This window comes from Monomorium pharaonis, chromosome 4 (genome assembly GCF_013373865.1).
Source record: "Monomorium pharaonis isolate MP-MQ-018 chromosome 4, ASM1337386v2, whole genome shotgun sequence".
Taxonomy (NCBI): Eukaryota; Metazoa; Arthropoda; class Insecta; order Hymenoptera; family Formicidae; genus Monomorium; species Monomorium pharaonis.
Window position 1 is genome coordinate 28,395,850 of NC_050470.1, and position 14,907 is coordinate 28,410,756.

At 29.7% G+C, this 14,907-nt stretch overlaps 2 protein-coding genes across 7 annotated transcripts in view; one reads left to right on the forward strand and one right to left on the reverse strand.

Annotated features, from left to right (window-relative positions):
* Positions 1-2,032: 2,032 nt before the first annotated feature.
* The window catches only part of LOC114253723, a 36,552-nt gene continuing 23,677 nt past the window's right edge, over positions 2,033-14,907 (reverse strand). The window contains exons 3-4 of one of the 4 annotated variants that reach the window (XR_003625337.2): positions 4,227-4,827; positions 2,033-2,331 (exon numbers count right to left, since the gene is read on the reverse strand). Coding sequence is in view for 1 of the 4 variants with exons in the window: in XM_028189049.2 (XP_028044850.1) it covers positions 14,726-14,748 (23 nt within the window). In the remaining 3 variants the exon portion in view is untranslated. Of the gene's footprint in view, positions 2,332-3,712; positions 4,828-13,323; positions 14,749-14,907 lie in introns of those variants that run through there. The other 3 variants (XR_003625339.2, XR_003625338.2, XM_028189049.2) reach the window with 3 other exon arrangements.
* LOC118644049 (cytochrome P450 18a1-like) overlaps positions 8,925-14,907 on the forward strand; it is a 44,370-nt gene continuing 38,387 nt past the window's right edge. The window contains exon 1 of one of the 3 annotated variants that reach the window (XM_036285296.1): positions 8,925-9,005. The gene's annotated coding sequence lies outside the window, so the exon portion shown is untranslated. Of the gene's footprint in view, positions 9,021-14,907 lie in introns of all 3 variants that reach the window. The other 2 variants (XM_036285295.1, XM_028189047.2) reach the window with 2 other exon arrangements.

The following is a 14,907-nucleotide window of genomic DNA, read 5'->3' on the forward strand; positions in this document are numbered from 1 at the left end:
ATGCTTTGTCAATTTGATGTCCAAGAAGATATTTCTTGGTTTTCACAATTCTTTTTAAGAACGCACCTATGTCAAAAATCAATTCGGATAGGAATGTTTTTGTTAACCGAAATAAAAGCTTACTTTTTACGTTGGAGAGAAAAGGAGAAATAATGAACCGTGTGAAAAACTCTGCATTATATAATATAGCCAAATGCTAGCTTATTATTATTATTGTTTGTTTTGTTGAAATCGTTAATCATGTCCCTCCATAAAAGATGTCGTAGTATCCCTGGTGATGCCGAAAATTCGAATCAGTTAGTCGAATGCGAGGGAAGAGATAGGTGGTGTCGCGTCAGATACATGAATGAAAGTGAGATCTGATTTATGAATAAGTCTTAGCGGCCTTGAATACATTACACGGCGCCGGTGGCGCAAGAAGAATGGAAAAAAACGCTTAGCACCTGTTTCTCGACTGATTAGAAGCCAATAAAGCTAATTATTACGAATTGCCATTGGATCCCTTAATGTCGCTGTTTTCCATTCAAATTTACAAGAAATTCTCTATAATTCGTATCTATCCACGATCTCCTTTATCTTTACTTTGTTCTATATTGACATCAAATAATCGATTTTAGTTTATGACAGTTGTGTAGCTTCAGTTTTATTTGTAATCAAATGTAGATCCTAATAATCTAACAAGGACGCTGTTAATTTTTTTCTGTATTAACAGTAAAAAGATTATAGGACCATAGGATTGTATAATTATAAGATCTATTAGACTTTAATCGTGCATCTTAATGTATTTGTGTATGTGTGAGTTTAGTATATATACACATTTTGTTTTTTTTAATAGTTATTTAACAGGATACACACACACGCGCGCGCGCGCGAAATGTATTGGAGATTAATATTTGTAAGTTCCGATAATAAAATTGAATTTTTAAATGCCTTAACAGAAACTTTTATAACAAGTTTAAATGACTTAGTCTGAAATATGTATATTTAATATCGCCGCCACGAGCCAACATTAAATATTCGCGTGTATAATTAATTGTTAGTGATTTTTTAGAGCATGTGATTAGCATCTAGTTTTGGCGGATCTATTTTTTATTGAACATTTATTTATATGACAAATTAACATTAAATTAGCCTTCCCATTATATACTTTATCACATTATTTTTCAACATAAATTACAAGTAAAAACCGATGCGAATAGACTGTCATTTTGAAACACAATAATTATATAATTTATGCATTTATACTTAATTATTATTTTTTTGAATTTGTTAAAGACAGATTCTTTCATAGCGAGAAGAAAATTTGCACAATTTTTTCTTGCAAATAGTTTAAACAGTATAGTGAGTATATTATTGATAATATCATTTTACATGTTTATAGCTTCCTAAAACTGTTTTATTCACATCACGTTTCAAAACTATTCACAATAATAATTATTTACAATAAGTACAAAATTACTTGTCTTGTAAACAAGTTACAGAAAGTACAAAAATCACAGATATTTTATTATTCTAAACTGTCTCGAAAATATTGCAAAATATTTTGCAAATTTTTATAAAATGTTTTACTTTTTATTTGAAATATTGTTAAAAAATATTGAAAAATTTCAATATTGGATATGGTTCGTATAGATGGTGTTTTCATGCTTTGAAGAGCCACCATTTTAAATGGGCGTGTATGGGCGTGGGACACAGCGATATATTAGAACTGCGTTCATTTTGGCGATTATAGTACACCATTTATTTTTAAATAAGAGAATATAGACCAAACACCTGAAAACACAACTAATGTAGAATATGTCTTATTCGCTTATAGCTGGATCTTTGTGCTGATATTTACTTGTGTGATTTATATACCTTTCAAAGTTAATTTATTTTTGTTTAATTTTTGATAAATAATGAGAATAAAATGATAAACGCAACTTAGGTGTACATAAATAATCCAAATTTTTTGATTAAATAAATAAATAAAAATTTGTATTATAATTAATTATAAATTAATAAAGATTTATATTTTTTACAAATCTTAAAATTGACAAGTTTTCAAAGATATCTTAGAAATCTTTCAAATAAAAAGTGAAACATTTTATAAAAGTTACGAAATATGTCTGCAACGTTTCCTAGACAACCGTTCACAAACTCTTACATAGCACTCGCGTGAATAAAAGGATATATTTAAAGAAAACATCTTTATTCTTGAGAATGGTACATCAAGAAAATCTAAGCTGAGCGTGCATCACGACTTATGTGTCATACCTATTTACAAAGAACGGCCTGTTAGACAGGAATTAATTTTCTTTTTTTGAATTTTGATTTTTCTGCTGAGAGATACTGCTGAAAATACAAAAAAATTAGAACTCAAAAATGTTAAAATATTATAAAATGTGTGTGTATGTGTGTAAAGTTGGATAATTAAAAAATAGAACTGTTTGTTATATAAAAACATAATAATTAAGAGAAAAATATTATTATGTTAAAAATGCAATCTATTTCTGCATTAATATATATAGAGAATGACATAACAGTCAATTAAAAATTTTTTACAAGAAATATTCTAGACTACTAGAATATTCACCAATATTTATACTACTCGCTCATCAATGGGATAAGGAGAGGGATTATAAAACATTATAAAACAGGATTTAAAAAACGGGATTAATTGTATAGAAAAGCAGCATAGGTTTCAAGATTCACCAGGATGACATCATATTTAATTTTTATTCAAATAATATTGATTGATCTGTTCCGATCGTTGCTCTCCGATTGCTTAAGGCAAATTACCTATAGCAATTCGAGCACTTCCACTTATCGACGTAATAAATAGTAGATAAAAAGTTTTCCTTTTCATGAAATATTTTATCTTTTCCTGTTTGTTCAATGAATTTATTTGGAAAGAAGGAAATGGAACACGTTTTGAATAACACGATCTTTTACATGATCAAATGCATGCGAGCAAAATTATTGCATGTATCAACTATTAGAGAATTTTTCATTAAAAAATAGATGATTTATAAAAATTTTAGATATAAGAAATTTATGTGTGAAAAAGACAAAAAATGACAGTTTCTCATGTTCTTCAAATTCTTTTAAATTCTTGAGAGAAAGAGAGAGAGAGAGAGAGAGAGAGAGGTACATGTACATATTTCTATTCTCCTCATTTATCATATTTTGACTTAAAAAATACAAGAAAAAAGAATTTCATCGGTATCTCTAATATTTTCTGGAAAGGAAAATATTTTACTTAGAAGCAATATCGTTATATATCATCATCAATAGTATAGTATCAGCCATCACAGGAATCCAAATTTCACGTGATAAATATAATATATGTATTCCAAAAACTTAATCTTATCTATAGAAGATAGACATAAGAGAAATGACCCCACAATGAGGTCAAAAACTTAATTTCAATTACAATATTTCTGACAAAAATAATTATTGTTTATACATTTTACATATTATAATGTTTATTTTTACCAATGTAGATTAATTTAGAACTAATTCTTATAATTAGGAAAAGTAAAGAGTAAATTGTAAATCGAGATTAAGGTTAACCTACATTGAAGGAATGGATATTAATTTTATATTAATATGTTAATCTCTCTCTCTCTCTCTTTCTTTTTCTTTTTCTCTATTTAATATATTATATTTTATAACAGCAGTACTGCAGTTTTTTTAGATTTCTTTTATAATTTTTGTACATTTAAATTTTTCTTTCTTAAAAAAAAAATTTAGAAAAATGAGTTTTTGTAAAATACACACACACACACATGCATTTCGAAAATATAATAAGGTAAAGAATATTTGTAATCTAAGAACTCGAGTAAATGATATAATTTTACACTTGTTTCTTTTTTTCTTTTTTATTTGCTGATGTTAAACTCTCACGAAATGTCAGGAATGAGCGGTTGCTCGAGCTTATATCCGGTATGTCAATATCCATCGATAGCTGTCGATATATGACGGACGAATAATATATACGACGAAAGAAATCTGATTGGCGTACATACTGAATGTTTTTACAACTGCTCAAGGCTACAGCTGTATCGATTTAACAAATGTTAATAGATTTTCCGCGTGATTTAGTGGCCAAGGATTTCGTGAATTGAACTAAAACTCGAATTTCAAAAATGCAAAAAGAATGATATAAATTATAAATATATATTAAGAATAAAAATTACTTAAAATATATATTGTAAAGATAAGAGTTTATTATTTAAACTTACACTATAAATAACGTTTCACCATCATTGCACCGTCCAATATAGAATGTGGCAGTGAATGTTTTTTGTTATTGTACTCTACGGGGGGTACGGTTCATTATACTCCACACAGAAATTTCGACTTTTAGAGCAGGTCATTTAGTGTTAAAATGTTAGACCCTTCTTGTTGTCCCACTAGTACTCGAAATATTTTCATCAGATCCACATAGCAGATGTGAAAGATAGTTCAACGTTCTCGGGGTTGTTGCCTTCGGGGTTGTTGCCTTCGAGGTTTGTTAGCTTTAGAAAACAGGCCTGTGTTTTGTGAATCATATTTTCGTGATTCCAAAATGCGAAATTTTGATAGTTTTTTTTTTTCAAAATCAAAAAGACTTTTAATCTGTACAAATAGAGAATAGTTTAAACGTGTTAAAAAAATGTTTACCTCATCTTAAGTATCGGTATTGCTCGTGTGCCAGCGAACAATTACCGCCTCCTTTAAGTTGAATTCATCACCCTTTGTATGTGCCGCCCGTGTGCGGCGCACACTTTGAACACGCGGTCTCAAAAAGCGGCCCTGCTAAGACCCTTCCTCCCACCGTACAAGCCAAGGGTTCTGTTGTATCTGCACGCAACAAGAAAGGTCTATAGCAAGAAACAGTTTTCGACAAGTATTAAAGCAAACAGCATAGTAAGCAAAATTTCTAAAATGTCAAATTAAGAAAATTGATCAAAGGAACAAAAAATCGATTTTTTAACTTGTCACAATAGTGTGATCTCTTAAAAATGAAATAAATCTGTATATAAAATATTTTAATATACTGTATTTAATATTGATCTACTACATGTAATAGTAATTAGACAATTATTGTATAATAATCAATGCAAACGTTAAAAAAGTTATTATTAGAATTTTCAATAAAAAATGTAATAAGTAGATACAATACAATCTCTTTTAATTTATATTATCGTTCATATTATCATATTTTATAGACTTACAGAATTTTTATTTATTACCTTTCTGTTTTGACGCGACTAAACTATACTATATATATAATTGAAAATTTTTAATTGAAGAAAAAACAAAAACAAAATGAATTGACGAAAACACTTAAAATTATAACTGTATATAAAAAATTCTGCAATTGCATTACTGTTGAAATATTTAACTTAACCTAACAAGAATATAGAATAATTTTAAGCAATAAAATAAAGTGCCATGAATTTTTAAATATTAATAAAAATTAAAAATTATAGAAAATAAATGTAAATGTAGAAAATAAATGCTGAAATTTTTTTGGATTAACATAAAGGGCTATTTTACTCTAAATGGTAGATTGCTGGACATAAATATTTCAGTGCTGCTGAATTTCATTCATAATAATGTGTAAAAAGCTTGAGAGATAATTTCGTCGGAAACCTTCACATCGGGACTTTCATTCACACTAAGAACACGCAGATCCTTCGAGAAGTATAAAGTTCCTGAGCGTATCCACATAATATCCGATTACTTGAATGCCCAAACTGGCACCTACTGGTTATATCTACGAGCGAGTGACATGCGAAGCTGTGCAGCATAATATTTGTCAATAACCTCATTTTCATATTTTCGTCTGTATTTCATTTCACACATACACATAAGCAAAGCGCCATGTCCGCTCGGTGCTTGTTTGACACAGCATATCTTTCAAAAAGTTTTTCGATATCTTCACAATTAATATTGAAATATAATATTAAAGTATTTAAAAGTATTTATGAAGCATTTCGTCAAAAATTTTTTTTTCAGTGAAATATTTAAGGAATATTTTAAAATATTTCAGAGAGATATGTCGTATGGGATAACGTCTAAAACAAGTGTCATTAAAAGTTTTCAGAAACATTATATTCAATATCCCAACCAACTTTGAAATGTCCACTCGTACCTTATCACGCGAAAAGTTCACAATTCTTATACTTTACATATTAAGAGTTGGAGAAAGAGAGGAACATTTCTTCTTTCTGCACCGAATTGGATATCTAGATTTTATAATTAACAATTTGGATAAAATGGTATTTTGATAGCTCCAACTATTTTCTAGAAATTTTTTTGTCATACGCACAGACACATTCATATAATCAGTTATTCATATACATACAGAACATAAACATTTTAAATATTTAGGGTTTCACAAAACTTCTATCTTATTATTACAAGAAAGTCTACTAATAAGCATTCTCTTAAGAAAAACATTTTTATCTATTTTAGATATGTTTCAGAAAAATTACAGAAAGAATCTCGTTTTTATAAATATTTTAGAAATAATTTATTGACTTTTACTTATGTATTTCTATAATATTTCACAAAACATTACACACAATGTAAATTTTTCAAGGGTCTATTTCAGATTGTTACAAATATGTAAGAAAAAATATTTATTTCCTATGTTTTTACAACTTTGCAAAAATGTTTTAGATACATTTATGACATTACATCAAACTGGACATTTCATATATCCGAAACATATTGAAAAAAATTTTTATTAATATTTCATATTTTACTGGTAACTTTTTGAAAACTTTCTGCAATCTTTATGATACTTTTGGTACGCGTACAACTGTTTATTTTAGCTTTCAAGGCCTATTTAGAAAAACGGCTTTTCGTTAGATAGCCTTCTCTATTATTCCTGAAAATTTTAATAAAATTGGCGAAGAGCAAAGCGTAATGTCTTCTCGTGAGGTGATTTCGTTTTATCGGATGCTGATGACCTCGCACAAGGCCGTGCAGATGTACAAAATGCGTGCACGCGTACCCGCTTGTCTGCCGTCGCACGCACATGCGTGCCGCATTTCTTACCTGCGAGAGGAAAGAACGTTTCGTGTTTCGATTTGAATACGATTCCGCGGGACAAATTTTTTAAGATAAACGTCCTATCAGCCGTTTCCGTTTCCTCTACCGTCGCTGTCTGGCACGCATTACGCACGTCTCATCGCTCCATGGCAGTGGACGCGAGCCGACGGACGCACGCACCGCAGATACTTGCGGATACCTGTCTGGCTAGACGACACGTCTGTCCGGTAAGCGGCATATTTCGCCAACTGTCAACTATGCGCGAGAGATAAGGAAAAAATGAGTGACCAGCGTCGCGGCATATTGCGTTTCAAGAACTAATGGTGGTTTCGGTTTTCGTCGCTGTTTTGTGTTAATAGAAAATTTGCGAAGCTGCCTGCTTTGATGGATGACAATGGTCATCCATTACTTATCTTTTCTTCTACAGTCGTATAGAGACTATCACAGCACACAATATTTATAAATAATATTTATAAATATTTTAAACATACATATTCTACATTCAATATATATATGTATATTCATCAATATGTTAAATAAAAATTCTAACATTTTATAATTTTTATTTTATAAATAATTAAATACTGAATTTTCTATTATATCATTAATGATAATTAAACGATATAATCCTATAGTAATTTCTAAAATAAAAACGCTCCTAATGAGTCATACAGCATCAATCGCTCGTTGGTCCTTGAATCTCGAGTAATAGTGTCGTCTCATAAATTAGCAGATTAAACGTGCCGAAAATGTGCGTTGTGTAAAATAAAATTCGACGGTATAACAAGAATAATCAGCATAGGACGTAAAATTTTGGGTGGGAGATACTTCTGCTCAATATTGCTCACTTGTTAAATATTTATTTATATATAATATAAAATATAAATTATATGGAAAGATGAGTAATAAAAAGCCTTCCGATTTAAATATAATAATAGTATATTGCGTAACAAGTGCGGTGAGTCGGTTATTGCCCGTAAGTGCAGGAAGTAGATGCACGAGCTGAAGGCCAGTGCGTTCACCCATATAACTTTACAAAAAAGAAAGCAAAATATTTTTTTTAATCTCAAATCATAATGATTTAATGGGTATTTATATAACATTTATTAAAATATTTATATGTGATATATATAAATATTTTTATAATGTAATAAATTTTTATGTTGTTCTTTAATCTAAGGTCACGAAAATATTAATGAATATTTGATAAATATGTATTTATGAAGTAGTTTAATAATTATTATAAATATTTCATAAATATTATCATGTCTGGGATTAAAGACAAATATGTTTCTATATATATTTGAATATATAGAACTTCAACTTTCTTTTCAACTTTTCAAATATTACTTCTCAACTTTCAAAGTATTCTAATGGATAACTATACGAAAAATTGTTAAATGTAATGTATACAGTTAATAATATACTATCAATAATTAAAGCAAATAAATCTTTTTCAATATCTATTTATCTTTTTTAAACTACACAGATAGATTATCTGTTATTTGTTACATGCTTAAATATTCTCTTTTCTATTTTTTCAATTTTCAATGTTAGAACATAATTTTCAACTATTAAATATGTAGTTGCATTTTGATTTTAATATTGTCCTAAGAGGAAATCTTTATAGTTTATCGAAAATTTATAAAAAGTAAGAATCCTTTGCCGTTGATTATTAAGGCGATACGTAGTAAGATTTCCAAGAGTAAAAGAACATTATTCATGCCCATGATGATATAAGTTTAGTATTGAGCTATCAAATCGTTGTAATTGAATCGCAGAAATCTTCGTGGGTGAGCGTGAGCGTTGCAGAGGAAACCGTATTTACGAATACAACACGGCTTCCATTGAGGCATTTGAGAAATTGGCGGCACGATGCAGATGTAACGTGGCGAATTACTGGGGCAGGCGAATTTCATTGGCGAACACGACTTTTCCGGCGGACTAGGTCGCATCGGACAACCGGAGCACAGCTGGTGAGGCTGGTTATGGTAATTAAAAATTTATTTCTAACATCTTTAGTAAAATCTTTAGCAATACTGTCGGCCAAGCATTATCATACATAATTGATTATCTATTATTATGAGTTTAAAAATTGATGAAAAATAAATTATTTAAAATGATTACATTATTTTTAAATGCTTATAATACAATCATTACTAAAACAGGTTAGATAAATATGGCATATTATTTAAATTTAATTAAATTAATAATAAGATATTTCAGTATAACTTCGAATTACTTCAGTATAACGATTGATTGATTCATTACGTTGATAATAGTGGAATAATGAATGTTAAAAGTTATTCAAACATGTATGAAATGTCTCTTAATTATTAGTCAAATAAATATTTCACTTAATTGCAGACATAAATAATGCTTATTTTGCATTAAATTAATGATTGCTTACCATGATTTAATTGTACAAAAAATATATGTACAAGAATTTATTGAAGAAGATATTTTAGAAATTTAACACGAAAATTGTAACCAAAATCATTGTCTTGTTTTTTGTTTCCGTCATTACTATTGATATCGATACTCGCGATTTATTTTTTTTTTCTCTTTCAACTTGGAAAGTTAAATTGTGATTTTGAAAGACTGAATAGTGAATATGATTGGATGCACTATGAGACTTTACGTGTTATTCACTATCGCTATGTGACAATAGACATAGAAAAGACAGATCGAGTGGAAAGCGTGAAAGCCGAAAATGGATTGATGTAGGAGACGGAAAATAGTTAACGATAAAAGAGAAAAAAGATAATTGCACCACTGAATCAGAGAGATAGAATAAAATACAAGTATATTGCTTTCCACAGCAACGTACACAAATAACACAGTTCTTTTTATTTTTTATTTTACTTGATTTTTACTATTTAGTCGCGCTTTTCTTATTGATCACAAAGTAGAGGAATATCCACGTTTCCTATGTATTATATCGACTATGTATATTAAGTGTACATAGAAAAATGTACTCGAGTTAAAAAAAGAAGCTTGAAGAAGGAGTATAATTAAGAAAGTTCGCCGAAGATCGTCAAAAACTGGCTTTAATATAAGCATTTTAATCCATTTAGTATGAAGATAAATTTTAGTTTCCCCTTGACTAAAATCTTCTGGGTACGCCCATGGATATGACACATGAAATATCAGCCAAAGACATGGATTGCACTCGCAAAACCTGACCTGCATTAACATAAGGTGCGTGACGCACCAATATTTTGGCGGGAACCATAAACGAGACCTTGGCACCGAAACACAGATTGTGTTCATTGCATGATCCAAGTTTTCTTCTTTCTTATTTCTTTTTATCGCAATCGTCGCTTTTGTCGAAGTTTCCTTACATAGGATACTCCCGCTTGAGTTTGTTAGTTGACCTAAAATAGTTTATATGTTGGCTGACACCCAAGAAAATGAAATAAAATTCTTACACACATTATAACACGCAACATATAATTTACAAAGATATCATTAATTATCGCCTGTCTATTAAAGATGTATATTAACATACATAAGAATAAAAAGTTTACAATAAACATTAACTTATAAATGCAATTAAACTTTTTAATAATAATTAAATAATTTGTAATATTAAATTTACGAATAAAGTTAGGTTTATAAAAATATATATTGTATGTAATAATTTTTATAACCAAAAAAATTTTATTTATTTTTACTATAAATTATATCATTTTTACACATATTACTTACAGTAAAGCGTACTAAAAGTTAAATGTGCTATGTTAATTAAGATAAAAGATTTATGTTATCTTAAATGTTTAATTATATGAGGTAACAAAAAAGAAATGATTGTAAATAACAAGACAAAAAAAGATTATTTGAGAAACAAAAAAAGACAGAATGAATAGAGTATTGTGTAAGATTTTATTCCCAAACAGACTTTAGAATATTACAGGTTTATCGAGGAGGATTTGTAAAAGTATAGAAGACAGGACAAAGATCGCGGGTGGCAGAAGTAAATGAGCCCAAGGTTACCGTACGAACATTGCCCTAATACCCAGATACATATGATTAAAATGCCCAAGTGACCACGACTTACTCTAACAAGTGAAACAGCTTTTCGATCTCTCTTTGGCAACGCGCTTGCGTAAGGCTTACGAATTTTCACGCGTGTCTGCGTTCATAAAACGCAATTTGGATGTTATCAATTTGGCTACGCCAAGTGCATTATTATTGATCGACTTCTCTGCAGATGAAAAAAATGAGATTTAAGAAAAGAATTTTATTATACATGTAAATACTTGACGTATTAATGTATTAATAAATGAATTATATTACTGTCGTATTTTATAATTAATGGATTTAACAGATAAATTTTAGCATACATAAATTAATATATCAGTATCAAAAATCATTCAAGCATGATTTTTTTTAAATGTATTTTATTTTGTAAGTACATATTTTTTATTGATTTTATTCTATTTTTAAAATTATCCACATACACACAATTTGTTTTTTACCTCGGATTTATATAAATAATATATTTATGTCTTTTTTTGTATTATTAATTTATTATTGCGATTATTACTTTAGAAGTACTTTTTCTGAATAGAATTCAAAATATCGTTTATTTGTTGCAACAATGATATGACTAAAAAATAAAGTTGCTAAGTTAGAGTGCTTTGAATTACCTGGAAAAAATCTTTATATAAAAAATTAAATTGTATTAGAGCAGATCTAATTTATCAATTGGCTTGTGAAATAAATAAAATCTGCTTTGATATAATTTGATCTATTTCATGATGATATGAAGATTTTTCTCAGATATTAACATTTTAAAGTGCGGTTTTGATGATTTGATCTGCTGATTGTAGAAGAATAAAAATATCATTATGTAGTTCTTAAAGTTTACTGCATTAAAAATTCTTAACAGAATTTTTTCTGGCAACTAAAAAAATGACAATTCTTAAATTATATCGTTGTGGCAAATAAACGATGGTGATGTTTAAAACAATATTTATCACTCTTATAAAAATATAATACTGCTCTGCGTTACATTTCATAAAAGGATAGATTTCCGTTTTCTCTCCGTGTGTCTTTGATATAATGAGATTATGAATCTGCTACAGTTTTGCCGAGTTTAGGATTAAACACATGATACCTGTAATTGAAATCCTCGTGACTTCCGCGCGCGATTATCACGTGGGGCGGCCGACGGACGCACGACGTCTTATCGGAAGCGATAACGCAGGTGTCTTTTCCATCTCAAGAATACTCAGCATCGCGAAGGGTTAATGATCTTCCCCTTTCGATGTATGTATATGCACGGGGGAGATACGACATCGCGCCCGGAGCGTCTGTCGTCGGCGTTCCAGGATGACGAGCTTCTTGCTAATCGCTGGTGTCGGTGGCCGCGCTCGAGGTCTCCCATTGGATTCCTATGTGCGTCACGCGATTCCACGACTCTAATTGTATGCCGACGCGTTCGAATAATTTTGTGTTAGAGAGAAGGAAGGGAGGAGGATGACGACGTAGCAGACGTCGGCTGGACAGCGGGAGAGGAGGGTCGAGGAGAATGCGTTAGCATATTAAAAAATTCCTTCGGTATGAATGGACTTCCGATCTCGTGTCTGCGAAGAAAGAATATGAAGGAATCGGATCCTTAGGTTTAAGTTGAGGTGCAGTTTTCAGTTGTGAATGATGCACGTGAATATAAAATTGAAAGAAGTCATTGACTCAAAGAAGTTGTTAGAAAAAAATCTTTTGAAATTCTACAAAGAAAAAGTTTTAAAATCTAATTTGAATAAGAATCAATTTTATATGCATCACGATTTGGCGGAAAAAAAAACGCCTGGGCAAATGTGTAAAAAGCCGGCAAAAGAAAGATCGTGATTTAAATTATGTTAAAGTTTTAATTGTGAATAATCTAATGAATGATCTCATAAATATGAGACTGAAGTCAAAGAAATCGTCGAAAAAAATCTTTTGAAAATTCTACAAAGAAAAGGTCTTGAAATTTTATTTTAAAAAGTCAATTTTATATAATGCATCACTAAAATTTGGCGAGAAAACATCTGAGCTTAAGAAGTTGACAAAAAAAAATAATTGTAGGTGATGGCTAGATTCCAAAAAGAAATCAAGAATAAAAGGAAAGTTTGAAGAAAAAGGTTGGGAAACACTTGGACTTCTCTTTGTTCGCAAGCATGAAATCTATCTAGGACATAGAAGTTTGTGTAAATTTTTTATGAAATAGATTTCAATTAGAATTATTCAATAATTTTTAGATTTCTATTGTGATTACTTTTTTTATTTCTAGGCAATAATTTCAATTTATTTTGAACAGTTTTATAATAAACTACTGGACAGAATTAGAGGAATCAAAGTTTGAAATAGCGTCAAATTCATAAAAGTTGAGCAAGAAATCTGAATCTTTTATATGATTTAGAAAAATTCAGAAATGGACCAAACCGCACTCGGGATCTCTGGCATTCCTTCCTGACCACGCACGAAACTTACCCCTTTCAACTTCTACCTGCCACCCCTTTGATCGGACACTGAAAACAGTGAGTCATGGTTGCGCCAAACTACCCAGTGATCGCTTCAGGTTATGCATTCGAGACCAACAAAAAATCGTTGTTCTCTCTCCAGCCTCTCTTTGTGTTAGGTTTCCGGGACGTTTTCTGCATCAGATTACCTTGTATCTTTCAAACTGCAATCTTGCAATTTTTATTTTTGACAGGGGGTCGCGTAACTCCGTAACTGGATTCATTGCGGGGAGACTTCACAAGGGTCAAGTCAGCACTTCGGGCTATATCATATCAAAAATTCAGATTTTTTGCTCAACTTTTACGAACTTAGCGCTATTTCAAAATTTCGTTCCTCTAATTTTGTCCAGTAGTTTATTTTAAAAAGTCATGGTTTTTAGTCGATAGAAAAAATTCAACAAAATATCCATGAGCACCAAACACAACTTCCCTATGAAGATAACATTATGAATAGTAATAATTATAAGAATATAAAGTTAATTAATCGCGTGTAACATAAATGGACGAATCAGCATCAAAATATTCGCGCGTATATAGCAGTATACAAGATAATTAATATCATTCAATTTTGAATATTTTTAATAACATCTTAATTTTCGTTGAAGTGTTCATTGACATAGCACATTAATCATTGTTTTCTCATTTAAAAGATGTATATATCGTTTTTAACACATTAACTGTCCGTACATGTAGATCAGGATTATTCGGGTCTCGCTAATATTTACTGATATATAAATAAATATTTTAATTGTATCTATTTAAATATGTTTCACGAGCGTCGCATTCGGGCGCCTCATTTTTATTGTATTTAACGTGTATTCGCGGGTGTGTATAAGAATATAGTGAACTTGAATGCAACGAAGATCTCCGCGGCCTTGGAGAACGATCAATGAGTCATCGTGGAATATACGCATAGGCGTATTCAAGAGTAGGGTTCAAATCTCTTCTAAAATTTTTTATTTATATTTTCATTTTTAATTATAAAATACAACTTTTGATTTTGAGTAAATTTTGTGTTATTACATAAAATATTTTCTCCCCATATAAAAATTTCTATAAAATTTTCGTTAGAATTTTAATAGTGTCTAATACATAAGGAAAATTTTTTTAAAGTTTTAAAATAAAAAAAAACAATGCGCTTTGCATTCAACCAAATGAGATTCTTGGCTAAGATTGTCTAAATAGTTTATTCACAGAAGCATTGTTGTAAATCCTGAAAATATTAAATTGTTTTGAAAAAAATTGTATAACTTCTTAATTTTGTACATTTTATTGAATTTTAATTAATCTTAAATTATTAATAATAACAAAAACAATATCAAAGACATATATTTTGTTTCCGATAACTGTATCTTACTTACACTTTTTTCAG